This window comes from Anomaloglossus baeobatrachus, chromosome 3 (genome assembly GCF_048569485.1).
Source record: "Anomaloglossus baeobatrachus isolate aAnoBae1 chromosome 3, aAnoBae1.hap1, whole genome shotgun sequence".
Lineage (NCBI taxonomy): Eukaryota > Metazoa > Chordata > Amphibia > Anura > Aromobatidae > Anomaloglossus > Anomaloglossus baeobatrachus.
In genome coordinates, this window is record NC_134355.1 from 4,770,673 (window position 1) to 4,791,904 (window position 21,232).

A 21,232-nucleotide genomic window follows, 5' to 3' on the forward strand; every position below is an offset into this window, starting at 1 on the left:
TATTGAATATAGCCCCCTTGTGATGGCACACATTCCCCTGTGCTGCCTATGGCCCCCTATGGATTGCACACGTTCCCTGTGCTGCCTATGGCCCCCTATGGATTGCATACGTTCCCCTGTGCTGCCTATGGCCCCCTATGGATTGCATACGTTCCCCTGTGCTGCCTATGGCCCCCTATGGATTGCATACGTTCCCCTGTGCTGCCTATGGCCCCCTATGGATTGCACAAGTCCCCCTGTGTTAGATGTCGCCCCCATGCTGCTGCCCATAGTAAAATACTCTTTCCTTACCTCCTCCGGCGCTGTCCTCCCTCGTGTCTTCCTCCGTGCTTCTGCTCTCCTCCACTTCCTGGTTCTCGGTGCCGGTCATGTGATCGGCACAACAGAGTGATATCATCTCTGCGTGCCTGATCACAGTGGAAGCAGGGACACCGGGGAGAAATGCTGGAGGGGGTAAGTAATGCTTTTTTATTTTAGAATGAGCAGCAGCATGGGGGCCATATCTAACAAAGGGGGGGCATGTTCCATATAATATGCACCGCTCCCCCAGCCTGTCACTGCGGTGCGGTTTCAGCACCATGGAGATGGACAGCGACTGTGCATATTATATGAGCGGGAGCAGGAGATCAAAGGCTGCAGCCCGCAGCGTTCACCTGCGCTTCAGAGCTGCCCTCACCTCCCCTGGCCCCTGCAGTGTATATATATATATACATACACATATATATACATATACATACATACATATATATACATACACACATACATACATATACACACACACACATATATACATACATACATATATACATATATATATATATATATACACATATATATACACACACACACACACACACACATACATACATACATACATACATACATACATACATACACACATACACACGGGGGATCAAAAGTGCGTCTTATAAAGCAAAAAATATGGTAAGTCGTGTCTAACCAACCTGTTGGGGTTCTATGAGGGGGTAAGTGCAGATCTGGATATTGGTAATGCAGCTGATGTGATTTATTTGGACTTTGCAAAGGCATTTGATCCTGTACCACATAATAGCCTTATACTAAAGCTCCAGAAGCAGCAACCAGCCGAAACTATAAGCAGATGTGTAAGGAATTCTCCAGAAGCAGAAACCAGCCGAAACTATAAGCAGATGGGTAAGGAATTGGCTAAAAGAGGAAACAAAAGTTGTCATAAATGGTACACTCTCTAATTGTGCTATAGTCAGCAATGGGGGCCGCAGAGATCTGTGCTGGGAGCAGCGGGGACTGCAGGGATCTGTGCTGGGAGCGAAAATGTTTCACCTCTTTATTAATGACCTTGTGGATGAGATTGATAGTAAAGTGTCAGTCTTTGCTGTTGACACCAAACTATGTAGGATATTGAAAACTGACCTTGATACAATATTACAGAAAGATCTGGATAAAATGTCAGAATGGGCAGACACTGAACAGAGGAGATGTAATGGTGATAAATGTAAAGTAATGCACCTAGGACGGAGTAGTCCTATTGCTGCATATACATTAAATGAAAGTAACCTCCAGACTACAGAACAGGAGGAAGAGCGGGGGATTCTGGGTACAAATAAGCTGAGCAGCAGCACTCAATGTCAGGCAGCAGCTGCAAAAGCAAACAAGATTTTAGAGTGTATAAAAAGAGAGATTAGATCTAGTCATCCCACCTTATTGTTACCCCTCTATAAATCACTTGTAAGGCCACATCGGGAATATGGGATCCAGTTTTGGGCTCCACATTTTAAAAAAGATGTTAAGAAGTTAGAGTCAGTTCAAAAGGCAGCTAACTAGACTACTACAAGGAATGGAGGCCGCCAGTATGATGAGAGGTGGAAACAAAAAGAGAAAAAGAGAAAAAAAAAAAGGCCTCAGAGGACATTTTCTTATATGTATAAATACATGTTCGGCCAATACAAAGGACGGCGCATGATGTATTCCTTAAAACGACACCACTAAGGACCAGGGGGCACTCACTGCAGGAAGGGGGGGGGGGGGGACACGACAATTCCAGCAGCTAAATAGGTAAGGGTTCTTTACAGTTAGAGCAGTTAGACTGTGGAATGCCAACCACAAGAGGTAGTAATGGCCAACACTAACAGCTTTATATCAGGGCCAGATGATTTCTTCAGTACACAGGATTGTCGGTTATAGATGACATGGAGGAAGGGTGAACTAGATCTTTTTTCAACCTATGTAACTATTTAATGCAGACCGGTACCATACCTCGGTGGCACCTGTCACTTCTGTGGCACCTGTCACTGCTGATGTTCTTAAATACCTACAGGAACAAGCGATTCAAGAATGAGCGGAGTGTGAGACGCAGGGAGCCAGTGACTGAGGAAGGTCTGTGGCTAAAGGGCGGTAAGTTTTCTCTGCCATGAGATCTCTACTCAATGACGGCCCAGGTACCCCATGGACTAACATCTGACAAAGACGTTATAAGTGTGGTGGTGGATAAGGTATGGGTGACACCAGGGTTCAGTACCCAGGTGGCCAGACTCACCCAGTCTTGTAAGACGTGTGCCTAATACAATGTAGAAAAATCTGTAAAGACCTCGCAGAAACCCCTCATCCGCTCTACTGCTCCAGAGATTGCAGATTGATCATATACATCTATCACGTGTAGGTTTATAGGAGTTTGTGTGAATTTCTTTGCAGGATTGATCTGAGGCATATCCAGTGGAGAAAACTACGTTACTGCTGAAAACCTCATGAAGGAGGTGGTTTGAAAAACTGGGGTTCCTGAAGTGGTAAAAAGTGTATATTATATAAGAGAGGTCATTATAGAGATCTCACAGTATCTGGGGATTAGCGGCTTTCCACACTCCTCACCATCCACAGAGCAGAGGGAAGGGGGAAAGGCTGAATGGGGCATTAACATATAACAACCCAGAAGATAATGGTGGAGACTGGCAAGTCATGGACAGAATGCTAGCTTTTCTTTTCTTAAGGCCCGTTTCACACGTCAGTGAAAAACACTGATGTTTTTCACTGGCGTGTAAAACACGCACATGTCCCTCCGTGTGCCGTGAATTACGGCACACGTGGGTTGTCTAAGTTCAATCCGGGCTCCGTTCTCCGTGGCTGCACTTAGAGATTAACTCACCTGTGCCCGCTCCCGCTCTCCATGGTGCTGATCGCTCCCGCGGTGCAGCATCCGGCCGGCGCTGACCCCTGCAGCAGCTGCTTCCGGGTCGGCTGTGTCGCGCATCATTAATATGCGCGACAGTAATGAGCCGGCTTAGAAGCAGCAAGCTGCACGGGCTGCAGAGAGCGCTGCTGAAGCCGGGTGAGTAAAAATGTTTTTTTATTTTAAATGCACGTTTTTTTCTGGCACGTGTTTCACGGACCACACCACTGCGTGGGACATCAGTGGTGCCAGAAAAAAATGGACATGTCTCCGTGCGGCAATCACGCACACGCGGGTACGCCACACGGAGACAAGTGCAGTGAAAAATCACTGACGTGTGAGCAGACCCTTCATTATAATGTGTCTGCGTATGTCAGTGATTCTGGTACGTAGAAAAAAAGCACAAACGTCCCAGAATCACTGACGGGTGAAAGGGGCCTAAATAAAAGCACAAACGTACCAGAATCACTGACGGGTGAAAGGGGCCTGATGAATAGGTCTCCAAATAAAATATTTCCCACAAATACTTCAGATATACAGTGGGATATCCTGACCAGGCATGTGCGAGTCTTATATAGTTGTCTATATAGTGTGATATACAGGTGTATTCTCCAATTCCAGATCGTAAATCAGTGTCAGGAGCACGTGGTCTCCAGCCAGGAGCCTGGGTGACCCTAAAAAGACGAAAGCCATGAGCCGAGATTAGACAGGCCGATCCAGCCAAGGAACGCGCCCCTATATACCTCCCGATATACCCAGAATCTGAGGATGCAGGGAGCGCGCTCCTATATACCTCCCGATATACCCAGAATCTGAGGATGCAGGGAGCGCGCTCCTATATACCTCCTGATATATACCCAGAATCTGAGGACGCAGGGAGCGCGCCCCTATATAACTCCCGATATACCCAGAATCTGAGGATGCAGGGAGCGCGCTCCTATATACCTCCTGATATATACCCAGAATCTGAGGACGCAGGGAGCGCGCCCCTATATAACTCCCGATATACCCAGAATCTGAGGATGCAGGGAGCGCGCTCCTATATACCTCCTGATATATACCCAGAATCTGAGGACGCAGGGAGCGCGCCCCTATATAACTCCCGATATACCCAGAATCTGAGGATGCAGGGAGCGCGCTCCTATATACCTCCTGATATATACCCAGAATCTGAGGACGCAGGGAGCGCGCCCCTATATACCTCCCCATATATCCAGAATTTGAGGATGCAGGGAGCGCGCTCCTATATACCTCCCGATATATACCCAGAATCTGAGGACGCAGGGAGAGCGCTCCTATATACCTCCCGATATACCCAGAATCTGAGGACGCGGGGAGCGCACCCCTATATACCTCCCGATATATACCCAGAATCTGAGGACGCAGGGAGAGCGCTCCTATATACCTCCCGATATACCCAGAATCTGAGGACGCGGGGAGAGCGCTCCTATATACCTCCCGATATACCCAGAATCTGAGGATGCAGGGAGCGCGCCCCTATATACCTCCTGATATATACCCAGAATCTGAGGATGCAGGGAGCGCGCTCCTATATACCTCCTGATATATACCCAGAATCTGAGGACGCAGGGAGCGCGCCCCTATATACCTCCTGATATATACCCAGAATCTGAGGACGCAGGGAGCGCGCCCCTATATAACTCCCGATATACCCAGAATCCGAGGATGCAGGGAGCGCGCCCCTATATAACTCCCGATATACCCAGAATCTGAGGACGCGGGGAGCGCTCCCCTATATAACTCCCGATATACTCAGAATCTGAGGACGTGGGGAGCGCGCCCCTATATACCTCCTGATATATACCCAGAATCTGAGGATGCAGGGAGCGCGCTCCTATATACCTTCCGATATATACCCAGAATCTGAGGATGCAGGGAGCGCGCTCCTATATACCTCCTGATATATACCCAGAATCTGAGGACGCAGGGAGCATGCCCCTATATACCTCCCGATATATACCCAGAATCTGAGGACGCGGGGAGCGCGCTCCTATATACCTCCTGATATATACCCAGAATCTGAGGACGCAGGGAGCGCGCCCCTATATAACTCCCGATATACCCAGAATCCGAGGATGCAGGGAGCGCGCCCCTATATAACTCCCGATATACCCAGAATCTGAGGACGCGGGGAGCGCTCCCCTATATAACTCCCGATATACTCAGAATCTGAGGATGCAGGGAGCGCGCCCCTATATACCTCCCCATATATCCAGAATTTGAGGATGCAGGGAGCGCGCTCCTATATACCTCCCGATATATACCCAGAATCTGAGGACGCAGGGAGAGCGCTCCTATGTACCTCCCGATATACCCAGAATCTGAGGATGCAGGGAGCGCGCCCCTATATAACTCCCGATATACTCAGAATCTGAGGATGCAGGGAGCGCGCCCCTATATACCTCCTGATATATACCCAGAATCTGAGGACGCAGGGAGCGCGCTCCTATATACCTCCTGATATATACCCAGAATCTGAGGACGCAGGGAGCGCGCCCCTATATAACTCCCGATATACCCAGAATCTGAGGATGCAGGGAGCGCGCCCCTATATACCTCCCCATATATCCAGAATCTGAGGATGCAGGGAGCGTGCTCCTATATACCTCCTGATATATACCCAGAATCTGACGATGCAGGGAGTACGCCCCTATATACCTCCCGATATATACCCAGAATCTGAGGACGCGGGGAGCGCGCTCCTATATACCTCCCGATATACCCAGAATCTGACGATGCAGGGAGCGCGCCCCTATATACCTCCCCATATACCCAGAATCTGAGGACGTGGGGAGCGCGCCCCTATATACCTCCTGATATATACCCAGAATCTGAGGATGCAGGGAGCGCGCTCCTATATACCTTCCGATATATACCCAGAATCTGAGGATGCAGGGAGCGCGCTCCTATATACCTCCTGATATATACCCAGAATCTGAGGACGCAGGGAGCACGCCCCTATATACCTCCTGATATATACCTAGAATCTGAGGACGCGGGGAGCGCGCTCCTATATACCTCCCGATATACCCAGAATCTGACGATGCAGGGAGCGCGCCCCTATATAACTCCCGATATACCCAGAATCTGAGGATGCAGGGAGCGCGCCCCTATATACCTCCCGATATATACCTAGAATCTGAGGACGCGGGGAGCGCGCTCCTATATACCTCCCGATATACCCAGAATCTGACGATGCAGGGAGCGCGCCCCTATATAACTCCCGATATACCCAGAATCTGACGATGCAGGGAGCGCGCTCCTATATACCTCCCGATATACCCAGAATCTGAGGACGCAGGGAGCGCGCCCCTATATACCTCCCGATGTACCCAGAATCTGAGGATGCGGGGAGCACGCCCCTATATACCTCCCGATAAATACCCAGAATCTGAGGATGCAGGGAGAGCGCTCCTATATACCTCCTGATATACCCAGAATCTGACGATGCAGGGAGCGCGCCCCTATATGCCTCCCCATATACCCAAAATCTGAGGACGCGGGGAGCGCGCCCCTATATACCTCCCGATATACCCAGAATCTGAGGACGCGGGGAGCGCGCCCCTATATACTTTCCGATATACCCAGAATCTGAGGACGCGGGGAGCGCGTTCCTATATACCTCCCGATATACCCAGAATCCGAGGACGCAGGGAGCGCGCTCCTATATACCTCCCGATATACCCAGAATCTGAGGACGCGGGGAGCGCGCTCCTATATACCTCCTGATATATACCCAGAATCTGAGGATGCAGGGAGCGCGCTCCTATATACCTTCCGATATATACCCAGAATCTGAGGATGCAGGGAGCGCGCTCCTATATACCTCCTGATTTACCCAGAACCTGAGGATGCGGGGAGCGCGCTCCTCTACACCTCCTGATATACCCAGAATCTGAGGACGCGGGGAGCGCTCCTATATACCTCCCGATATACCCAGAATCTGAGGATGCAGGGAGTGCACTCCTATATACCTCCCGATATACCCAGAATCTGAGGACGCGGGGAGTGCACTCCTATATACCTCCCGATATACCCAGAATCTGAGGACGCAGGGAGCGCGCCCCTATATACCTCCTGATATATACCCAGAATCTGAGGACGCAGGGAGCACGCTCCTATATACCTCCCGATGTACCCAGAATCTGAGGACGCGGGGAGTGCACTCCTATATACCTCCCGATATACCCAGAATCTGAGGACGCGGGGAGTGCACTCCTATATACCTCCCGATGTACCCAGAATCTGAGGACGCGGGGAGTGCACTCCTATATACCTCCCGATATACCCAGAATCTGAGGACGCGGGGAGTGCACTCCTATATACCTCCCGATATACCCAGAATCTGAGGACGCAGGGAGCGCGCCCCTATATACCTCCTGATATATACCCAGAATCTGAGGACGCAGGGAGCACGCCCCTATATACCTCCCGATAAATACCCAGAATCTGAGGATGCAGGGAGCGCGCTCCTATATACCTCCTGATATACCCAGAATCTGACGATGCAGGGAGCGCGCCCCTATATGCCTCCCGATATACCCAGAATCTGGGGACGTGGGGAGCGCGCTCCTATATACCTCCTGATAAACCCAGAATCTGAGGACGCAGGGAGTGCGCTCCTATATATCTCCCCATATACCCAGAATCTGAGGACGCAGGGAGCGCGCCCCTATATACCTCCCCATATACCCAGAATCTGAGGACGCGGGGAGCGCGCCCCTATATACCTCCCCATATACCCAGAATCTGAGGACGCGGGGAGCGCGCCCCTATATACTTTCCGATATACCCAGAATCTGAGGACGCGGGGAGCGCGCTCCTATATACCTCCCGATATACCCAGAATCCGAGGACGCAGGGAGCGCGCTCCTATATACCTCCCGATATACCCAGAATCTGAGGACGCGGGGAGCGCGCTCCTATATACCTCCCCATATACCCAGAATCTGGGGACGTGGGGAGCACGCTCCTATATACCTCCAGATATATCCAGAACCTAAGGACGCAGGGAGCGCGCTCCTATATACCTCCCGATATACCCAGAATCTGAGGACGCGGGGAGCGCGCTCCTATATACCTCCCGATATACCCAGAATCTGAGGACGCGGGGAGCGCTCCTATATATCTCCTGATATACCCAGAATCTGAGGACGCAGGGAGCGCGCCCCTATATACCTCCCCATATACCCAGAATCTGAGGACGCGGGGAGCGCGCCCCTATATACCTCCCCATATACCCAGAATCTGAGGACGCGGGGAGCGCGCCCCTATATACTTTCCGATATACCCAGAATCTGAGGACGCGGGGAGCGCACTCCTATATACCTCCCGATATACCCAGAATCCGAGGACGCAGGGAGCGCGCTCCTATATACCTCCCGATATACCCAGAATCTGAGGACGCGGGGAGCGCGCTCCTATATACCTCCCCATATACCCAGAATCTGGGGACGTGGGGAGCACGCTCCTATATACCTCCAGATATATCCAGAATCTAAGGACGCAGGGAGCGCGCTCCTATATACCTCCCGATATATACCCAGAATCTGAGGACGCGGGGAGCGCGCTCCTATATACCTCCTGATATACCCAGAATCTGACGATGCAGGGAGCGCGCCCCTATATACCTCCCCATATACCCAGAATCTGAGGACGCGGGGAGCGCGCCCCTATATACCTCCTCATATACCCAGAATCTGAGGACGCGGGGAGCGTGCTCCTATATACCTCCCGATATACCCAGAATCTGAGGACGCGGAGAGCGCTCTTATATACCTCCCGATATACCCAGAATCTGAGGACGCGGGGAGTGCGCTCCTTTATACCTCCTGATATATCCAGAATCTGAGGATGCGGGGAGCGCGCTCCTATATACCTCCCGATATACCCAGAATCTGAGGACGCGGGGAGCGCGCTCCTATATACCTCCTGATATATCCAGAATCTGAGGACGCGGGGAGCGCGCCCCTATATACCTCCCGATATACCCAGAACCTGAGGACGCGGGGAGCGTGCTCCTATATACCTCTCGATATACCCAGAATCTGAGGACGCGGGGAGTGCGCTCCTATATACCTCCCGATATACCCAGAATCTGAGGACGCAGGGAGCGCGCCCCTATATACCTCCCCATATACCCAGAATCTGAGGACGCGGGGAGCGCGCCCCTATATACCTCCCCATATACCCAGAATCTGAGGACGCGGGGAGCGCGCCCCTATATACTTTACGATATACCCAGAATCTGAGGACGAGGGGAGCGCGCCCCTATATACCTCCCAATATACCCAGAATCTGAGGACGCGGGGAGCGCGCCCCTATATACCTCCTCATATACCCAGAATCTGAGGACGCGGGGAGCGCGCCCCTATATACCTCCCCATATACCCAGAATCTGAGGACGCGGGGAGCGCGCCCCTATATACTTTCCGATATACCCAGAATCTGAGGACGCGGGGAGTGCGCTCCTATATACCTCCCGATATACCCAGAATCTGAGGACGCAGGGAGCGCGCTCCTATATACCTCCCGATATACCCAGAATCTGAGGACGCGGGGAGCGCTCCTATATACCTCCCGATATACCCAGAATCTGAGGACGCGGGGAGTGCGCTCCTATATACCTCCCGATATACCCAGAATCTGGGGACGTGGGGAGCACGTTCCTATATATCTCCCGATATACCCAGGATCTGAGGACGCGGGGAGCGCGCCCCTATATACCTCCTGATATACCCAGAATCTGAGGACGCGGGGAGCGCGCTGCTATATACCTCCTCATATACCCAGAATCTGAGGACGCGGGGAGCGTGCTCCTATATACCTCTCGATATACCCAGAATCTGAGGACGCGGGGAGTGCGCTCCTATATACCTCCCGATATACCCAGAATCTGAGGACGCGGGGAGTGTGCTCCTATATACCTCCCGATATACCCAGAATCTGAGGACGCAGGGAGTGTGCTCCTATATACCTCCCGATATACCCAGAATCTGAGGATGCGGGGAGCGCGCCCCTATATACCTCCCGATATACCCAGAATCTGAGGACGTGGGGAGCGCCCGTCGCCTCCGTCCTCAGCCTTTCGGTGACCGCCCGTCGCCTCCGTCCTCAGCCTTTCGGTGACTCAATATTTATGGGATTTACATTTCTCCCCTTCACTCGCTTTGTATTTTGTTAATTGATATAAATCTTATCACTTCTAGTTTTATGTAAATACTTTTATGCCTGAGAAAGTGTCTGATGAGATGACACCTTCATTGTGTGACCAGGAGAATGACATTTGCACTTTTCGGAGCAGAGGCCCCTTCATGCAGCGGCCTCTCTGCCCCATGCATTTTCCTGGTTATCCAGTAAAGGGGTCCCTCCTGGAAACCTTCGTCTTCTCAGGCATGAAGTATTGGACGCAGATTTTCTGCCGCACTCGGCCCCACGGTGGAATGGTTTTTCTACACTTCTATTTTTGGAAGCTTCTTACTCTGCAACATTTTTCACTTCTGCCTAAACCTTTTGCACATTCCTGTGCACCCAAGTGACAGACGATAACACGCGTCTCACCTGGAGTTCAGGTTGGCGATGGTCGTCCTCCCAAAGCTGTAGGCGTTGTTTTCTGTCAGAGCGGAAACCAAACAAAAGAATGTAGAAAATTCTTAGACATAAAATTATATCCTCCAGTGGAGGTGGTACGGCTCGGTATCCTCAATATATCCTCCAGTGGAGGTGGTACGGCTCGGTATCCTCAATATATCCTCCAGTGGAGGTGGTACGGCTCGGTATCCTCAATATATCCTCCAGTGGAGGTGGTACAGGCCAGTATCCTCAATATATCCTCCAGTGGAGGTGGTACGGCTCGGTATCCTCAATATATCCTCCAGTGGAGGTGGTACAGGCCAGTATCCTCAATATATCTTCCAGTGGAGGTGGTACAGGCCAGTATCCTCAATATATCCTCCAGTGGAGGTGGTACAGGCCAGTATCCTCAATATATCCTCCAGTGGAGGTGGTACGGCTTGGAATCCTCAATATATCCTCCAGTGGAGGTGGTACAGGCCAGTATCCTCAATATATCCTCCAGTGGAGGTGGTACAGGCCAGTATCCTCAATATATCCTCCAGTGGAGGTGGTACGGCTCGGTATCCTCAATATATCCTCCAGTGGAGGTGGTACAGGCCAGTATCCTCAATATATCCTCCAGTGGAGGTGGTACAGGCCAGTATCCTCAATATATCCTCCAGTGGAGGTGGTACAGGCCAGTATCCTCAATATATCCTCCAGTGGAGGTGGTACAGGCCAGTATCCTCAATATATCCTCCAGTGGAGGTGGTACGGCTCGGTATCCTCAATATATCCTCCAGTGGAGGTGGTACGACCTTGCTTCCAGTGCTGTAGATGACTGACCACCTCAGATAAGTTATATAAATTCCTCACCGAGAAGGTCTCCTGAGAAGTTGACAGGAAGAACGATGCCAACAGACAAGACCCCAACCACGACCAGCAGACCGATTATGTGCCGCTGGAAGGACAAATAATGGACGGCATCGGCTCCGCACTTCTCCCGGATCTCATCATCCCTAGTGGAAATGCAAGAGACAGGTGATCAGACCATGGAAAATAACTGCCCTCCGAGCACAGACTACAACATACCCCACACAAGCCTCACATACAACCTCTAGGGAGATAGCTGCAGCTCTCTGATGATATCTATGCCCCCATATCTGGGGCAGAGGGGTTGGCTTAGCTGTCTCACCGGTGAATTCCCCACTACCCCTCATTAAAGGCCTCAGGAGACCCCAAAGGGAAGAAACCAACTACAAGACATTTGGAAAGCCTCTTTAAAGAGCTGAACCATGGGCTCCAGTGATGGGTCTCCCAAGCTTCCTGGTTTCCCCCTCCCCGTGTATCCGGAGTGTAATCTCTGAATATTTCTGGATTACAGAGGAGAGAACTCACTTGATCCTGAAGATGGCAGTCAGCCAGGAGCAGAATCCCTGCAGAGGACAAGAAGACAAGGCATTACTGAAGGTCCATGACATGAGGAAGACCCCCGGACAAGGCGTCACTGAATGTCCATGACATTGAGAAGACCCACAGGCAAGGCGTCACTGAATGTCCATGACATGGTGAAGGCCCACAGGCAAGGCGTCACTGAATGTGCATGACATGGCGAAGACCCACAGGCAAGGCGTCACTGAATGTCCATGACATGGCGAAGGCCCACAGGCAAGGCGTCACTGAATGTCCATGATATGGAGAAGACCCACAGGCAAGGCGTCACTGAATGTCCATGATATGGAGAAGACCCACAGGCAAGGCGTCACTGAATGTCCATGATATGGAGAAGACCCACATTCAAGGTGTCACTGAATGTCCATGACATGGCGAAGGCCCACAGGCAAGGCGTCACTGAATGTCCATGATATGGGGAAGACCCACAGGCAAGGCGTCACTGAATGTCCATGATATGGGGAAGACCCACAGGCAAGGTGTCACTGATGGTCCGTTATACAGGGGAAGACCCACAGATAAGGTGTTACACACCCCCACATCACTGTGTGACACCCCCCATCACTGCACTCACGTTGTCCCTCTGGTCAAAGTCCACGGAGCTGGAGACGGAGGTGAGGCGCTCGTACCGGTCATGGCTGTCGGAATGCATCGCGGAGGCCACACTATGGAGGGAGAGAAGGCTCATTATACAGGACGAGAGATGGATCAACAGAGGTCAGAGGAGACACCTGCTGCAAAAAGGGTTAATCATCACTCAGAAGAGCAGGAGATGCCCATCTCATGCAAAAGGAGGAGGCACCCGGCCCACCAAACCAGAGACCACCAAGGCCAGTGACATCGATAGCTCTCCCCTCAGCACTGGATCTACTACCTCCAGAACCCACCGGAGAAAGCGCCACACGCTGCAGACTGGTTTCTTGGTGGGACGGGCGCTCCGGAGTGAGGAAGAGACAGAGCTGGCATGCATCAGAGTGTTAGAGAGGCCAGAGAGCCTCCATCAGAAACCCCGATATTAGAGAGGACGGGGAGCCTCCACCAGTATCCCCGATATTAGAGAGGACAGAGAGTCTCCACCAGTATCCCTGATGTTAGAGAGGACGGAGAGTCTCCGCCAGAATCCCCGATATTAGAGAGGACAGAGAGCCTCCACCAGTATCCCCGATATTAGAGAGGACGGAGAGCCTCCACCAGTATCCCTGATGTTAGAGAGGACAGAGAGTCTCCGCCAGAATCCCCGATATTAGAGAGGACGGAGAGCCATGGCCAGAATCCCCCGATATTAGAGGACACACAACACACAGGACATACTATTCCCGTTCGTCCTGGAACTGGAGCCGACGGCGCTGCCTGAAGGGGGCGACAAACAGAACCACACACTGAGTACAGGAGAACACAGGGCACCCCCTACTGGTGAGTATTAGAGCACCACTAGCGAGCAGGTCTCCCGCTCACACGGCCAGCACCGGATCACCTATATTACATAGGAGGTTCTGCAGCAGTGCGCGCTCTGCAGGACATTACACGCTGCAGAACCTCTCCAGTACTCCGCATTTCAGGCAGTCAACAGGGAAAGAAATCCCAGCCGACTCACGGCTTCCGCAGGAAGAGACAAGCGGGATAAAGGGAACCTGCCTCTCGAAACTGCGGACCCCGAAAAAAAAAGAGCCGCGACCGCCACTGCAGCCAGGTACAATTATTCTCTCTCTGAAAGATGCGAGGAGTGTGCACACCCCCCTTACAGTCTGGCACTACCCCCCCCTCCATCCTGTGTGCACACCCCCCTTACAGTCTGGCACTACCCCCCCCTCCATCCTGTGTGCACACCCCCCTTACAGTCTGGCACTACCCCCCCCTCCATCCTGGCACTACCCCCCCCTCCATCCTGTGTGCACACCCCCCTTACAGTCCGGCACTGCCCCCCCTCCATCCTGTGTGCACACCCCCTCACAGTCCAGCACTGTCCCCCCATCCTGTGTGCACACCCCCTCACAGTACGGCACTGTCCTCCTCCATCCTGTGTGCACACCCCCCTTACAGTCCGGCACTGTCCCCCCATCCTGTGTGTACACCCCCTCACAGTACGGCACTGTCCTCCTCCATCCTGTGTGCACACCCCCCTTACAGTCCGGCACTGTCCCCCCATCCTGTGTGCACACCCCCTCACAGTACGGCACTGTCCTCCTCCATCCTGTGTGCACACCCCCCTTACAGTCAGGCACTGTCCCCCTCCATCATGTGTGCACACTCCCCTTACAGTCAGGCACTGTCCCCCTCCATCCTGTGTGCACACCCCTCACAGTCCGGCACTGTCCCCCTCCTCTTGTATGGTCAGTGGATGGACCCACCTGTCGGCGTCCGTGACCAGCGCCAGCCGCCCATAGTCCCACGCCACCTTCCTCAGAATGGAGAAGACGAAGAGCAGAGCCTGGAGGAGATATGAAGACATATTCATTGGGGCCATCTTGATTTTCGGTGATGTTGGGTCTCATTGGTGGCCGGGATCCTCTAGACGCCTTTACCATTAATATGGAGGTTTTACCCCATAGAACATTGTCTGATACATTGTAACGGAGCCTCAGCCGTGAGAACTGGGGCTGCGACTGGAGTAAAAGCTGGACAAGATGAGGAAACACATCCCAGTACTGGTGGGAATCGGTACAGACGCCCAATATCTTGGACAGAGCCTCGGTAGTCCGGACCCTTTATGGGGGCACCGTACACAGATATGAAGCCCCCGGCCGTACTCACCAGAAAGCACATGAAGTCCAGCGCCAGCACGGTGGGCACTCCCCCGAACGGCAGCCCCTGCAGCACGGTGCTGCGGATGCGGGCACTATAGCAGTAGTCCCTGGTGGAGACATTGTTACAGGCGGGTCCACTGCAGGAGGTGGTGGCCGTGGTGCCCATAGAGGCCAGCGTGCCCAGGAAGAAGGGTGTCATGGCTGCTTTATCATTCTCCGGCCTGCAAGGAAACAAATCATCAGCCAATCCAGACACACGAGACCCCCACACCATGCACCTGTCACTGAGCGCAGTCCCGTACCGCCCTCGTCACCGAGCGCAGACCCCGTCACCGAGCGCAGACCCCGTCACCGAGCGCAGACCCCGTCACCGAGCGCAGACCCCGTCACCGAGCGCAGACCCCGTACTGCCCCAGTCACCGAGCGCAGACCCCGTCACCGAGCGCAGACCCCGTCACCGAGCGCAGACCCCGTCACCGAGCGCAGACCCCGTCACCGAGCGCAGACCCCGTCACCGAGCGCAGACCCCGTACTGCCCCAGTCACCGAGCGCAGACCCAGTCACCGAGCGCAGACCCCGTCACCGAGCGCAGACCCCGTCACCGAGCGCAGACCCCGTCACCGAGCGCAGACCCAGTCACCGAGCGCAGACCCCGTCACCGAGCGCAGACCCCGTCACCGAGCGCAGACCCCGTACTGCCCCAGTCACCGAGCGCAGACCCCGTACTGCCCCAGTCACCGAGCGCAGACCCCGTACTGCCCCAGTCACCGAGCGCAGACCCCGTCACCGAGCGCAGACCCCGTCACCGAGCGCAGACCCCGTCACCGAGCGCAGAACCCGTCACCGAGCGCAGACCCCGTCACCGAGCGCAGACCCCGTCACCGAGCGCAGACCCCGTCACCGAGCGCAGACCCCGTCACCGAGCGAAGACCCCGTCACCGAGCGAAGACCCCGTCACCGAGCGTAGACCCCGTCACCGAGCGCAGACCCCGTCACCGAGCGCAGACCCCGTCACCGAGCGCAAACCCTGTACCGCAGACCCCGTACCGTCCCCACCCCGGAAGGCAGAGCACCGTACTGCCCCCACCCCTGAGCGCAGACCCCATCACTGAGCGCAGAGCCCATACATCCCCTATCACTGAGCGCAGATCCCGTACTGCCCCCATCACTGAGCGCAGACCCCGTACTGCCCCCATCACTGAGCGTAGACCCCGTACTGCCACCATCACTGAGCGTAGACCCCGTACTGCCCCCATCACTGAGCGCAGACCCCGTACTGCCCCCATCACTGAGCGCAGACCCCGTACTGCCACCATCACTGAGCGTAGACCCCGTACTGCCCCCATCACTGAGCGCAGACCCCGTACTGCCCCCATCACTGAGCGTAGACCCCGTACTGCCACCATCACTGAGCGTAGACCCCGTACTGCCACCATCACTGAGCGTAGACCCCGTACTGCCACCATCACTGAGCGTAGACCCCGTACTGCCACCATCACTCAGCGTAGACCCCGTACTGCCCCCATCACTCAGCGTAGACCCCGTACTGCCCCCATCACTCAGCGTAGACCCCGTACTGCCCCCATCACTCAGCGTAGACCCCGTACTGCCCCCATCACTGAGCGCAGACCCCGTACTGCCCCCATCACTCAGCGTAGACCCCGTACTGCCACCATCACTCAGCGTAGACCCCGTACTGCCCCAACACTCAGCGTAGACCCCGTACTGCCCCCATCACTCAGTGTAGACCCCGTACTGCCCCCATCACTGAGCGCAGACCCCGTACTGCCCCCATCACTCAGCGTAGACCCCGTACTGCCCCCATCACTGAGCGTAGACCCCGTACTGCCCCCATCACTGAGCGTAGACCCCGTACTGCCCCCATCACTGAGCGTAGACCCCGTACTGCCCCCATCACTAAGCGTAGACCCCGTACTGCCCCCATCACTGAGCGCAGACCCCGTACTGCCACCCTCACTGAGCGCAGTGGTCCCCCCACACATTGCTGCACGCCGCTGTAGTTGACGTATTTAGGGTTATAGACCTTCCCTGCACCAGGCAGGCGACGCAGGACGCCATCAGCATATCCCGTGCAGCAGTCATGTTACTTCCACACGTGCAGCCACGGATTGGTGTGACCATACGGCTGAAGCCACGTGCCCCCGATCTGGTGGCTAGTACAGGGCTAGCAGCGCCAATATGCGATCCGTGCCCGCTCCGCTACATCCTCCACCCAACTGCAGTCGCGGGATCAGTGACGCCAACTGTCCAGAGACCGCAGCCCTGAAACTGACACCAGACGCCATCCAAACTAACTGCAAGCTCTGCAGCCAAGAAACTGGCACTGAGCCTCTGCGATCCTCAGCGGGAGTGGGGGCGGGTGTACGGGGCAATGTGTGAGGACCCGGGGGGCAGCAGGCGGTGTGTCCAGGGCACCTTCTGTCCTGACGGGTCACCTTGTAGGGATTTTCTCGGCTGTGGAGGAGATTTAAGAAGATGAGACCAGATAAATGCTGATACAGCCGGAGACGACCATCCCCCGCAGGAGGCGGCCGCACATGTCACAAGTATACACGGAGGGAGTACAGTACACACCAAAAGTTTGGACAGACCTTCTCTAGAACAACTGTCTAGAGGAGACTTTGTGCAGCAGCCGTCATGGTGAAATAGCTGCTAGGAAACCACTGCTAAGGACAGGCAACAAGCAGAAGAGAACACAAGGAATGGGCATTAGACCAGTGGAAATCTGTGCTTTGCTCTGATGAGGCCAAATTTGAGATCTTTGGATCCAACCACCGTGTCTTTGTAGAAAAGGTGAAGGGATGGACTCTACATGGCTGGTTCCCACCGTGAAGCATGGTGGAGGAGGTGTGATGGTGTGGGGGGGCTTTGCTGGTTGCCACCGTGAAGCATGGAGGAGGAGGTCTGATGGTGTGGGGGGGCTTTGCTGGTTCCCACCGTGAAGCATGGAGGAGGAGGAGGTGTGATGGTGTGGGGGGGGCTTTGCTGGTAACAATGTTGGGGATTTATTCAGAATTGCAGGCGTACAGAACCAGCATGGCTACCACAGCATCTTGCAGCGGCGTGCTATTCCATCCGGTTTGCGTTTAGTTGGACCATCATTTATTTTTCAACAGGACACGGACCCCAAACACACCTCCAGGCGGTGTAAGGGCTATGTGACTAAGAAGGAGAGTGATGGGGTGCTACGCCAGATGACCTGGCCTCCACAGTCACCAGACCTGAACCCAATCGAGACCGCAGAGTGAAGGCAAAAGGGCCAAGAAGTGCTAAGCATCTCTGGGAACTCCTTCAAGACTGTTGGAAAACCATTTCCGGTGACTGAAGCTCATCAAGAGAATGCCAAGAGTGTGCAAAGCAGTAATCCAGTCACCAGACCTGAACCCAATCGAGATGGTTTGGGGTGAGCTGGACCGCAGAGTGAAGGCAAAAGGGCCAACAAGCGCTAAGCATCTCTGGGAACTCCATCAAGACTGTTGGAAGACCATTTCCGGTGACTGAAGCTCATCAAGAGAATGCCAAGAGTGTGCAAAGCAGTAATCAAAGCAAAAGGCGGCGACTGTGAAGAACCTAGAATAGAAGACAGATTTTCAGTTGTTTCACGCTAAGTATTTCATTCCACATGTGCTACTTCATAGTTTTGATGCCTTCAATGTGAATCTACAATTTTCAGAGTCATGAAAATAAAGAAAAAAACTCTTTGAATGAGGTGTGTCCAAACTTTTGGTCTGTACGATAGATAGAGATATATATAACCCTAACCACACACACACACACACACAGTGAGGGGAAGCCAGCCTATAGGGGAGGTATCTCCACACGGTATATACTCTCGCTTCCCTCTCTATACAGACACATCTGCAGGTTTTTCCCTCCGCTCTCTATACAGACACATCTGCAGGTTTTTCCCTCCGCTCTCTATACAGACACATCTGCAGGTTTTCCCCTCCGCTCTCTATACAGACACATCTGCAGGTTTTCCCCTCCGCTCTCCATACAGACACATCTGCAGGTTTTTCCCTCCGCTCTCTATACAGACACATCTGCAGGTTTTCCCCTCCGCTCTCTATACAGACATCTGCAGGTTTTCCCCTCCGCTCTCCATACAGACACATCTGCAGGTTTTTCCCTCCGCTCTCTATACAGACATATCTGCAGGTTTTTCCCTCCGCTCTCTATACAGACACATCTGCAGGTTTTCCCCTCCGCTCTCTATACAGACACATCTGCAGGTTTTCCCCTCCGCTCTCTATACAGACATCTGCAGGTTTTTCCCTCCACTCTCTATACAGACACATCTGCAGGTTTTCCCCTCCGCTCTCTATACAGACATGTGCAGGTTTTTCCCTCCGCTCTCTATACAGACACATCTGCAGGTTTCTCCCTCCGCTCTCTATACAGACACATCTGCAGGTTTCTCCCTCCGCTCTCTATACAGACACATCTGCAGGTTTCTCCCTCCGCTCTCTATACACATCTGCAGGTTTCTCCCTCCGCTCTCTATACAGATACATCTGCAGGTTTTTCCCTCTTCTCTCCAGAATAATGAGAGGTTTTCCGGCATTTTTCTTCCTTTCTGCACAGTGCAGTTCCCTCCATGTCATTAGTATTTGGTGACGTGCCCTTACACTGTGATTTGGGGGTAATGTTTTGGATCCTTCCACAAGCACCGGCTCTTAGGAGCGATGCAGCTCTGATCAGGAGAAATGCACGGGTGATCGGACTGTGCAGTCATAAAGCCCCCTAAGAGGACTATTAAAATAAAAAATATACACATCTGATATCGTCGTGTGGACAAACGCCCGATCTATCAAAATATAAAACCAATTCATCTGATCGGCGGCTGTGGAGTCGGAGCTCATTTTGGTGGAGTCGGAGTCGGTATAAAATGGAGCGACTCAATCTCCTAAAATATAGAATAAATTATATAAACCTCATCCCCAACATCATCACCGCAGTCCTCATCCCAGCCCTAACCCATCTCTGCAACCTATCACTAGCAACGTGTGTATTCCCTTCATGCTTTAAACATGCCTCCATTACACCCATCCTCAAAAAGCCCTCCCCTGACCCATCCTCTGTGTCAAACTATCGCCCCATATCCCTTCTCCCCTACGCCTGAAAACTACTGGAACAGCATGTCCATCTTGAAATGTCCTCCCACCTCTCCTCCTGCTCCCTCTTTGACCGGCTACAATCTGGCTTCCGACCTCATCATTCCACTGAAACTGCCCTAACCAAAGTCACCAATGACCTACTAACCACCAAAACCAAGCGACACTACTCTATCCTCCTCCTCCTGGACCTGTCCTCTACACTACTCTATCCTCCTCCTCCTGGACCTATCCTCTGCATTACTCTATCCTCCTCCTCCTGGACCTGTCCTCTACACTACTCTATCCTCCTCCTCCTGGACCTGTCCTCTGCATTACTCTGTCCTCCTCCTCCTGGACCTGTCCTCTACACTGCTCTATCCTCCTCCTCCTGGACCTGTCCTCTGCATTACTCTGTCCTCCTCCTCCTGGACCTGTCCTCTGCATTACTCTATCCTCCTCCTCCTGGACCTGTCCTCTACACTACTCTATCCTCCTCCTCCTGGACCTGTCCTCTGCCTTCGACACAGTAGACCATTCCCTCCTACTACAGATTCTCTCATCTCTGGGCATCACAGACTTGGCCCTATCTTGGATCTCCTCATACCTCACAGACCGCACTTTCAGCGTCTCCCATTCTCACACCACTTCCTCATCTCGCCCCCATCTGTCAGTGTCCCCCAAGGCTCAGTTCTTGGACCCCCGATCTTCTCCATCTATACCTTCGGCCTGGGACAGCTCATAGAGGCCCATGGCTTCCAGTATCCTCTCTATGCCAATGACACACAGATGTACCTCTCTGGACCTGACATTACCGCTCTACTAACCAGAACCCCACAATGTCTGTCTGCTATTTCATCCTTCTCTGCACGATTCCTAAAACTGAACATGGACAAAACAGAGTTTATTGTCTTTCCTCCTCCTCACTCATCTCCTCCAACAAGCCTTTCCATCAAAGTCAATGGCTGCTCGCTCTCCCCAGTCTCACAAGCTCGTTGCCTTGGAGTGACCCTCGACTCTGCTCTATCCTTCAAGCCACACATCCAAGCCCTCTTCACCTCATGCAGACTACAACTCAAAAATATCTCCCGGATCCGTGCTTTCCTTAATCAAGAATCAGCAAAAACATTAGTGCATGCCCTCATCATCTCCCGCCTCGACTACTGCAACCTCCTGCTCTCTGGCCT

At 53.2% G+C, this 21,232-nt stretch overlaps 1 protein-coding gene across 2 annotated transcripts in view; it reads right to left on the reverse strand.

Moving 5' to 3' along the window:
* The window catches only part of TMEM63B (transmembrane protein 63B), an 88,373-nt gene that overhangs the window by 26,219 nt on the left and 40,922 nt on the right, over positions 1–21,232 (reverse strand). Inside the window, exons 2-8 of one of the 2 annotated variants that reach the window (XM_075338965.1) lie at positions 14,939–15,152; positions 14,536–14,615; positions 13,499–13,537; positions 12,762–12,852; positions 12,134–12,171; positions 11,612–11,754; positions 10,742–10,793 (exon numbers count right to left, since the gene is read on the reverse strand). In XM_075338965.1, coding sequence (XP_075195080.1) covers positions 10,742–10,793; positions 11,612–11,754; positions 12,134–12,171; positions 12,762–12,852; positions 13,499–13,537; positions 14,536–14,615; positions 14,939–15,130 — 635 coding nt within the window. In that variant the 5' untranslated portion in view covers positions 15,131–15,152. The remainder of the gene's footprint in view (positions 1–10,741; positions 10,794–11,611; positions 11,755–12,133; positions 12,172–12,761; positions 12,853–13,498; positions 13,538–14,535; positions 14,616–14,938; positions 15,153–21,232) is intronic. The other variant, XM_075338966.1, reaches the window with a different exon arrangement.